This window comes from Carassius carassius, chromosome 9 (assembly GCF_963082965.1).
Source record: "Carassius carassius chromosome 9, fCarCar2.1, whole genome shotgun sequence".
Lineage (NCBI taxonomy): Eukaryota > Metazoa > Chordata > Actinopteri > Cypriniformes > Cyprinidae > Carassius > Carassius carassius.
Genome location: NC_081763.1, coordinates 12,119,884 through 12,130,785, shown reverse-complemented (window position 1 = coordinate 12,130,785; position 10,902 = coordinate 12,119,884). Strand labels below are relative to the sequence as shown.

The 10,902-nt window shown below is 37.1% G+C and overlaps 1 protein-coding gene across 1 annotated transcript; it reads right to left on the bottom strand.

The window, feature by feature from the left end:
- Positions 1–1,778: 1,778 nt before the first annotated feature.
- On the bottom strand, positions 1,779–5,021 carry myl4 (myosin, light chain 4, alkali; atrial, embryonic). The gene is made up of 7 exons (XM_059557254.1): positions 4,780–5,021; positions 3,170–3,197; positions 2,913–3,062; positions 2,641–2,814; positions 2,371–2,448; positions 2,230–2,277; positions 1,779–2,119 (listed from the first exon to the last, which is right to left on the bottom strand). The coding sequence occupies exons 1-6, from the start codon at positions 4,882–4,884 to the stop codon at positions 2,249–2,251; spliced, it is 564 nt and encodes a 187-aa protein (XP_059413237.1). The 5' UTR covers positions 4,885–5,021; the 3' UTR covers positions 1,779–2,119; positions 2,230–2,248.
- Positions 5,022–10,902: the final 5,881 nt, after the last annotated feature.

The following is a 10,902-nucleotide window of genomic DNA, read 5'->3' as shown; positions in this document are numbered from 1 at the left end:
AGAGTGCCTGGTTGAGGTTGAGCTTAGGTGGGAGTTGCTCAGCAACTAACCCACATGTGAATGAGCAGGAATCTTTTACATTAGGTCAATGAGAAGACAGCTAATGACCTGATAATAGATGTTGCCCTGACTTGTCTTCATTTCAATATATTTTTATATTTCAACCTTTAATGTTTCAAATGCTGATATAATATTATTTCCTACACTGGATACAAGTCCAATAAACTTTTGGCCATTAGATTTCAGCCCTGTCTATGGGACTGGTTGTCTGATCTTCCTCAGGACTGAGGTAATTATTAATTATTAATATTAATGAATGCACATTGGTTTAGTTAGGAATGAAAATACATAACATTTTATAAAATACATTTGTTACCTCTTGCCATTGTTAGCTTCATTTAGCTATATATATATATAATGCATGCTTCTTTCCAGGGCAGTACAAAATAAATCCTGAAAAAAGTATTCACTGAAATAAAAACACTGACAACTAACTCCTCCACCATAACAAAACAAAAACAAGATATATTGGTAAGACAAAACTACAGTAGTTAATTTTACAGTAGTTATCCTCTTGTTTTTGATGAACTCAACATGATTTTCTTGGCAACAAGACAGGAAGTAGCAGTTTATTTCTGGCTGTATATATTTAGTGTGAAAAATGTCACAGTAATCCAGCAGCTTTGGATGCAGCTGAAAAGAATCCCTCACTGATTGTGTGTATCTTTGTGCGTCTTACCACTCCATTTGTCAGTGAGAAACACAATAACCTGCTCTGCCTCAGTGATTCTCAGTCCTGTAGGTCAGGACACAGCTGAAGCTAATATGCTATTTATGAGTCATTGTGTTGAAAAATCAAAGGAGATGCTTGCGTCCCACAGCCTAACAATAAGGGAGACAAATGACAGCATCTCCGTTACCATGAGCCACAAGGACACACAGGGAAAATACAATAGCCTCTGAATGGAGAGCTGTTGTGGTCTGTAAATTAACACTTGCCAGCTGTAGACCCACACATGTCTATCACTAATCTATGAGAATGAGCTGTCTGTAACGTATCCATGTGTGTGTGTGTGTGTAGGCAAATTGTGGATCATTTTATTCACCTAGCCTCTCTGGTGCACCCTGATTCTGATTGGACAATCTTGGTATTCAATGGCCACACTGTATATCAGACTGCTTTTTGGGGGAACTGAAGCGGACTCTAAATTCATGTCTCTATTATAACACACGTGATCAATTGTTTTATAAACAGAACTGGTGACGCTCATTGACTGCAGTGAAAACAACTTCTTGTCCCTTACAGTGAAATTGTTTTGTTGATATAGGACAATTATTTTATTCATTGTAATGGACAACATTTTTTCTTAGTGGTTTATAGTATAATATATGGGTAAAATTATAAAATTGATTGAAATCATCAATATATAAATATGTAATTTTGTACTAATGTGGCATAAAGTGGGAAAATGTACAGCTAGCTATTTACTGTCTCAAAACAAACCTCTTCAATAAGAAACAAAGATCTGAGCATCTCTCGTATGAAAATTCAGGTTGAAACAAAATGGAAACTACATCAGTAATCACACACAGGTCACATAGGTGTGTTATATTTAGGTTTACTCCATCTATATCACATCACATTTAGTATGTAAACACTTAGAATCTAAGAAATTTCATAGAATTTAAGCCACCATAAATGTTTAACACATGTAATATGTTCACACTCAGGGTTTTCTGACTGCAGCTGTGTCTTGATAAGAAGGTGCAGCTTTAACTGAGGCAGCTGAGGTAAGGTCCGTTTTAATTTTAATGTTTATTTTTTTATATCTACTGACAGTGAGTTTTAATCCTTGTGGATGTGCACTGACACAAAACAAATCATTGACATCAGTGAATGTGGGTCATGTTACAAGCAGTTCATTACCCTGATATATTTGGAAGTAAATGCATTCAATTTCAACAAATACCTTGGAGAGGATTTGCTTAGTTTAGCTTAATGTTGCAAAAAGAATAGCAAAGACAGAATCTTATACTGTACAGGAAAACTAGTTCAAGGGCAATAGAGAACATAGAGCTGGGCTGAAGGACTGTTGATAACTGCAGAGGACAGTAGTGCCTAAAAGAGAAAATATGAGACGATCATATTACATTAGAAAGTCCTTTCTCCATCTGTATCCTCATTGGAAACAGTATCAAACATCATTGTATTTAAAAACTCATAATCACCTGATCTGCGCTCTTTCGTTTATCCATCCATGATGTGTTTAACAAACGCTGTGGGAATAAAGGATAAAAGGAAACGATTATAGAATAATACATAGAGTACATAGCTTTAACTTTTTTTTTAAATGTAGAAAATAATCAGACCTTCATAGTTGACGCAGCCGTTTCCATCTTCCTGTCCTGCCATGAGCTGTTCTACCTCTGATTCTGTCATTTTCTCACCTGCAGGCAAGACGTGTGCTTGTTTATGGCGGCGTTAATCTCAAGGTAAATTTGTAAATCCAGGAGTTAATCACAGATTTCTTCAAGCTGCTTATGTTCCAATAAATCTCTTCTTAATTTAACAAAGCACTCATTGGGTTTGTTAGTAATACTGTATCATAGGGCGGTTGTGTCGCCGTGTTTTGTATTTACCCAGCGTTGCAAGTACATGGCGAAGTTCGGCACCCATTACAGTGCCGTTTCCTTCTTTGTCAAACACTCGCAGTCCCTCAACAAAGTCCTCAAAAGTGCCTTGATCTTTGGACCTGGACACGTGTTGGAACATAGACAGAAAAGTCTCAAAGTCAATCAGCTTGGTTTTCATTTCTAGAAAGAAAAAAAAGGATATTAGAAAAACATAAAAAAAATGTATTTGTTTTAACATTTGTACAATGATTTAGGCTCAGACACAGTTTATTCCTCACCCTCAGGTTTGGGTTTGCCAAGTACTTTGAGCACCTCTGCATTTGTAGGATTCTGACCCAACGCCCTCATGACATCACCACACTGGGCATAAGTGATCTTCATTTCACCAGATGTTGTTCTGTCGAAGAGCATGAAGGCCTCTTTAAATTCTGTGTGGAGAGGATATTGATGCATAGTATTTAATAAGGACGAGGTATGAATAAAATGCTTAAATATGTTCAGTTTAGGAACTCTACTTGGTTTTGCAAATGGTTACCTTCAATCTGATCAGCTGTAAACTCAACCTGGGTGGGAAAAGTTTTTAGGAAACTTTTATAAGCAAATTGACTGGATAACATCCAAACAATATTAATATATAACAATGAGCAATCATAATGGAAATACAGATTTTTTTTTAGTTCTCTGAAGAAGCTTTCTGGGGTCATTCAACAAAAGTCAGCTGCTTCTCACTCATGGAGACTAAGAATAACTTACATCTGTTCTAGGACCAGAGGGAATACAGTGAAACCTCATCTTTACTGTCCACAGGAGAAAGAGAGACTCACTCATACAAGAGAAGAGGAATGCTAAGCTGTAATGTGGAAGCTTGCAGACACCTGCGTGAAAGGCCATATGACCACATTGAGGCTCTTCTACTGACCTCAGACAAGCTTCCATCATCTAGACCCTATCTCTGACCATCAGGTTAGTTAAAGCTGCATATGTGGTCTCAAATCAATATAAATAAGCATTTATGTCTTCACACAGGCACTCAGCTGAGAATGGAATTTTAAAGCCTACAATTTATGTGAAACATTTTAACCTTATTTGATTGATTTGAACCATACATAATGTCACATACATAACAAGGATAACACGAGTCAATATTCAAATGTTTTTAACTCAACATGGCCTGAAGGTGGGATTTCTTAAGACTTACTGAAGCTTGTTTCTGCCATGGAATAAAAATATAAAACGGGTAATTGCAATTTTTTTCTCGCAGTGAGTTTATATCTCACAATTCAGATTTTTTTTTCTCAGAATTTTGTGTTTATAGGTGGCATTTGCACGTTAAAAAAATTACAATTCAGACTTTTTCTTTGAATTCTGATTTTACGTCTCACAACTTTTTTCCTCATAATTATGCATGTATGTGATTGGAATAAAAAAAGATTTTGACTTCATCAAAAAAAAGAAAAAAAAGAATTGGAGATAGAAACTTTAGGTCACATTTTATTTTAAGGTACAAATCATGCTATTAACAACTACTACTTTGGCCTCACTAAACTCGTGGTTTTCTGCATATTAATAGTTAAGTAGTTGGTAGTTTTAGGTATTGGGTATGATTAGAAATATGTTCATGCAGAATATGTGCTTTTAATAATCAGCCAATATGTTAATAAAAGGCATGCTAATGAATAAATAGATAATAGTGAGAATTGGTCCCTTAACTAAAGTGTTACCAAATTTTCAATTATGAGAACATAAAAATTTTGACTCGTGAGATAAAAATTCCCAATTACCTTTTTTTATATAGATTTTTTTTTCCTTGGTTGAAATAAGCTTCCATTTAAAGTCTTTCCAATTCCGAGTATTTTTTTAACAATACTAGTGCAGTAATGACTAAGAATCAATTCAAAATTTTCTGAGATTGATTAAATCTGCTAATGAACAAAATAAGACTAAAACTGTCCTCTAAATGTGTGGCGAAATAAAAACCAAATGTTTTGAAATAAGCTCAGTGTTCTTTTAAATAATCCACTAAGGTCTTTCGGTTTAATTTTTTCCCCCAAGGACCTTTGGGAAGAAGTTGGTTTATCCTGTGTCTACTCACCATAGTCTAACACTTAGCTGTAAGTAAAATAGCAATATAGACAATACACATACCTTAATGCTTTTGGGGTCAAATTGAGGCTCCTTGGGTTTCTCTGGTTCAGGAGGAGGCGCTGGTTTTGCTGCCTCCTTTTTCGGTTCAGCTTTTTTAGGAGCCATTCTTCCAAGATGATGAGCAGAAGGGTGTGAGATGGGGAATAGGAATGACAATAACCTTTGAGAGGTTTTATACCCTCCTCAACGCTCCCCAACTGCATCAGCAGTTGTGGTCCATCCCGTCATCACCCTCCATACACGGACAGAAAGCTTAATTCACAAGCCAAAGGCCTTGGACACATGAAGGTTTTAGCATGTTAACATGTTAACATTTAAACCAGTTTCTCAAACATTCCCCCTGATTAATCTAAGATGGGACAACTTTAAATATTACACACCTCTCAGTTAATTATCAGCTAATGATCAACAAAACAACTAAATTAATTCTGTATCCATTATCCCCTGCTTAGTTATTTGTTGTGAGTTTCATCAGACAGACCTCATTTTTCTTTGTGAGTTTCATGAGATCAAGGGAATTATTAAGGATAAACACCTTATGTCTTGTTTTGCTATGAACAGCAACTGCTGGCTGTTCTTGCTTTTTTAACCCCTGAGATCTGTCATTCAGGCGCCTGGAGCAGACACCAGTTCCAAGGTTAAAGAAAGGAGAAGTGAACACCTGTTCCCTCGGCCTTCTGAACCTCCTGCCCCAGATGGAAGAAATAAAATATGAATAAAATTCTGTGTGTATTTACACACTGCCATTCAAAAGTTTGGGGTCAGTAAGATTTAAAAAATGTTTTTGAAAGAAGTCTTTCATGATCACCAAGGCTGCATTTGTTTGATTAAAAAAGTAATATTGTAAAATATTATTATAATTTAAAATAGAATTATATTCTCGGTAGAATCAGAAATCATGGTTCAGGGACAGGGCACCTCGGATCAAACCAAAAGGGCACTTTCGTGCTGGTGATTAAAGGGGCAGGGGCTTAAGCTCACAAAGCGTTAACTGGTGCCTGTTGCGTTTCCACATGTGCGCTAAACTCACAGCACATACAGTAAAGGAGTTCACTGCATTCACTGTGAACAGAGCCACTCCCTAGATGCAGAAAACACTGGATCATGAGCTGATCAGGAGAACCAAGTGCACTTCGCTTTGAAACATGCAGAGCAGACTTGATAAGGGGATAAGCCATATTGTGCTTCGGTTTTACTAGATGCTTTGCCAAAGCAATTGTGCAAAACAGTGTTAAAGACCTTTTATATTATAATGAGATGTATAAACATACTTTCGGTTTATTATGAAACTCTGGCAGGACAGATTAGACTGTGACAGGGCACCACAGTTTATTTAATGAATGGGAAACACTGGGACCCCCTCCTGTTGCTGTGATTTCATCTCCACTTTCTAGGTCTCCCTCTGTGGAATGTCCATCTCCAGACACAGAGAGACAGGGCTGTTGGAAATGTCTGGCTTCATGTTTACCCACTGACAGCGTGGGAGGAGAAATGTGCTTTTAGGATGTGCATAGTTTTTTTGAAGGTCTGTTGCTTCACTGCATTGAGAACTTTATATAACTCAAGTTGCCTGACACACTGATTCATAAATCATGCCATGATGAGTAACTCAATAAACTATTGTCTGGTTATCTGAACAGAGATGTTAAAATTTTGTGATTTAACTTGCAGCAGCAAAATGTTTCCTTGAATATTCACATTATAAAGGATTATATGACCCAAAAATGAAAATGTACTCAACTTCACTAACATTGGTGCCATGACCCGGATGGGAGTGAGGTTTAGGGGGGTAAGTGTAATGGAGGCCAGCGAGTATGTGCTGTGCAGGTAAACCTCACTCCCCTGATCTCAAGAGACACGCTAGTGGCTGCAGACATTTAGCTTCCTTGTTAGTGCATCCGCTTCCCATGCTGTTGTACTCCAGGCCTTCTGTCCGCCTCCATTCTGAGAGCCAGACCAGCAGAAGCTTAACTGTATGTGTCCAATGTGATCACTGGATGCATACATCCACAGATCTCCCCTGTGAAGAAGGCCTTTCTGGCAGGTGTGTCTATGAAGGACATCTGCAATGCTGCTGGTTGGTCCATGCCCCTAACGTTTGTCAGGTTCTATGACCTCGATATGTGAGCCACTCCAGGCTCTTCTGTTCTCTCACCCTAGCTGTGCTTTCCCACACTAGGCAGGGATTTGTAAGCCTGGCGGTGTGGGCAAACTCATTCCCATAGCGTTTCAACACAGCTCGTGTTCCTGGAGGGGAACATCTCCAGGTTACGCATGTAACTATGGTTCTCAGAGGGAAAGTAATGCTGCATCTCAGTGCCATACAGTCGTGGCCAAAAGTTTTGAGAATTACATAAATATAGGAAATTGGAAAAGTTGCTGCTTAAGTTTTTATAATAGCAATTTGCATATACTCCAGAATGTTATGAAGAGTGATCAGATGAATTGCATAGTCCTTCTTTGCCATGAAAATTAACTTAATCCCAAAAAAACCTTTCCACTGCATTTCATTGCTGGAGATCATTATGTCAGGCTGATTGGGTTACAATGGCAGACTTGACATGTTAAAAGGAGGGTGATGCTTGAAATCATTGTTCTTCCATTGTTAACCATGGTGACCTCCAAAGAAACGCGTGCAGCCATCATTGCGTTGCATAAAAAATGGCTTCACAGGCAAAGATATTGTGGCTACTAAGATTGCACCTAAATCAACAATTTATAGGATCATCAAGAACTTCAAGGAAAGAGGATCAATTCTTGTAAAGAAGGCTTCAGGGCGTCCAAAAAAGTCCAGCAAGCGCCAGGATCGTCTCCTAAAGAGGATTGAGCTGCGGGATCGGAGTGCCACCAGTGCAGAGCTTGCTTAGGAATGGCAGCAGGCAGGTGTGAGTGCATCTGCACGCAGTGAGGCGAAGACTTTTGGAAGATGGCCTGGTGTCAAGAAGGGCAGCAAAGAAGCCACTTCTCTCCAAAAAAAAAATCAGGGACAGATTGATCTTCTGCAGAAAGTATAGTGAATGGACTGCTGAGGACTGGGGCAAAGTCATAATCTCTGATGAAGCGCCCTTTCTGAATGTTTGGGGCATCTGGAAAAAGGCTTGTCCGGAGAAGAAAAGGTGAGCGCTACCATCAGTCCTGTGTCATGCCAACAGTAAAGCATCCTGACACCATTCATGTGTGGGGTTGCTTCTCATCCAAGGGAGTGGGCTCACTCACAATTCTGCCCAAAAACATAGCCATGAATAAAGAATGGTACCAAAACACCCTCTAACAGCAACTTCTTCCAACAAACCAACAACATTTTGGTGAAGAACAATGCATTTTCCAGCACGATGGAGCACCGTGCCATAAGGCAAAAGTGATAACTAAGTGGCTCGGGGACCAGAATGTTGAAATTTTGGGTCCATGGTCTGGAAACTCCCCAGATCTTAATCCCATTGAGAACTTGTGGTCAATCCTCAAGAGGCGGGTGAAAAAACAAAAACCCACTATTTCTGACAAACTCCAAGAAGTGATTATGAAAGAATTGGTTGCTATCAGTCAGGATTTGGCCCAGAAGTTGATTGAGAGCATGCCCAGATGAAATGCAGAGGTCCTGAAAAAGAAGGGCCAACACTGCAAATAATGACTCTTTGCATAAATGTCATGTAATTGTCGATAAAGCCTTTGAAACGTATGAAGTGCTTGTAATTATATTTCAGTACATCACAGAAACAACTGAAACAAAGATCTATAAAGCAGTTTGACAGCAAACTTTTTGAAAACTATGTTTATGTAATTCTCAAAACTTTTGGCCACGACTGTACTTTCAGCATCCCTGCGAGCGCTTGCTTCATTTCCTAGAAGCTGACACTGTATGCACCACACATGCTTTTAAGCTTCCTGGTTGCTACGTCACCCCACCCATGACTTCTCGCCCATCCATTGGACTGATTACACACGTGATTCAGAGCATGGTCATGCTGAAGGCCCTCTGGGAACCATGGATAACATGCGTAACCTGGAGAAGGTTTTTTTTTTTCACAACAAATTTGCAAAAATGTAGCTTACGTCACTTGCTCACCATTGGATCCTCTGCTGTGAATGGGTGCCGTCATAATAAGAGTTTAAACAGCTGAGAAAAACATCACAATAATCCACAAATAATGTAAGTAATCTACAACAGGGGATGGACTTTATCACTGGAGGAAGTGTTATTATGGCGGTATAATGCAAATACAAGATATAAACTCAAAATTCTGAAAAAAGGTCTGAATTGTGAGGTATAAGTTCAAAATTGTTAGAAAGATAAAGTTGCAATTACCTGTTTTATGAAATGGTTAACAAAATACCATAATGATGGTACTTTACAAAATATTAATAGTTGGCCAAATTTTTCCAAATCTGTTTTAATGAACAGACTCATCTACATCTTGGATGACCTGAAGGTGAGTATATTTTCAGCAAATTTTCATTTTTGGGTTAACTACTGTATTCCTTTAAAGTAGGCTTCTTCAACGTAAAATAGAATAGAATAGAATAGAATAGAATTAATACATTTTTTTAATTTATCTGTGACAAAGTTTGGATTTATGAATCAAATCTCATCATTTGTAGTAGACGTGATTCTTTTACAAATTGCTTTCTTTATTTACAGTCTTTCTGTTTGTGCTCCACACGAGGGCAGGATTTGTAGAAGCTGCTGATACTGATTTGATGTTGATTATTCGAATAGGCAAATGTAATTTGAGAATCGAAGGTGAACGCTGAAATGTACATAAATTTAACATTAAATAGTATATAGCTATAGTATATAAATATGTAGTACATTTCATACACAGATGGACCAAACAAGGACCATAACGTCCAAGTCTTGCTTTGGGTCTAATAAGCACTGAATCATGCTCTGTTTCCTTTATCTCTGTCTCATTATTGTTATTGTTATTGTTGTTGTTGTTATTATTATTATGTTGTTAAGAATTGAAAATGATGTCAATGTAACGTCTAAAACAGGATCGATCTTTTTAGTCTTTGAATGCTCTGATGCTCAAATTAGTGTATTACTACAAAGGACCAGTAGGTTGAGCCATTGTGCTGGCAGATTGAGGTGAAGTGACAGGTGTTGTGACAGGTGGATTGACAGCTTCTGTCTGGAAAGAGAGTTCATGCTCAAATCTGTTAGTTATGCCTCAATATACACTTAAAGAACTATTCCATTATTTTCCGTTAGATGCATTATCAGTCACACCATTCAATACATTGGGTTAATTTTTATTTTTATTTATGATATTATATTATATTGTAATTAATAATATTATATTATATTATATTATATTATATTATATTATATTATATTATATTATATTATATTATATTATATTATATTATATTATATTATATTATATTATATTATATTATCTTGGATTATACTGAATGTGCCATTACAGCACTCACAGTGTTTGGCCTCTCAAGTAGTATTAAATTAACGTTTGATAGCAATACATCATGCCACAGGCTTCAGTCCATTACTGTGTTTACATTGTGAATTACAACTCTGAATGCACTATTGTTTTGTATGGAGGAGCTTATGCATATATATATATATATATATATATATATATTTGTTTTTTGTTTCTTTTCAATATTTTGCATTAAATTCTTGGTTGCTTTTTAGTAAGGGATCATATCCAAACATCTGCCATCTCAAACAAGTCTTCACGCGCTTTTCTCCTCCACTATCACATCCTGCCCAAAATGAATATAGCCTATATAATCTGGTTAATTTAAGGAATAGATTTATATAGCCCATGTTTGTGTGTGCACTGCAAAAACAGATGTGTCAAAAACAACACACATGGTTGTGTTGACACATTTTAACACACAATGTGTAATTAAAAAAAAAGAAAGAAAATGCCTATAAATGTGTTATCTCCTGCGGGCAGTTTGTGTTTACGGAAATAAAAACAATACATATATTTCATATGGTAGGCCTAGCACATAAAAAGGTCTAAAATAAAAATAAAATCATTAATACAATAAATATACTGTATATACATCTCAACTTATTTAGCTTAATATTAACTGCTATTTTTTTTTTTTGTCGTCCAATCACGTCGTGCCTCTTGTCTTTTCAAACGGCTGCGT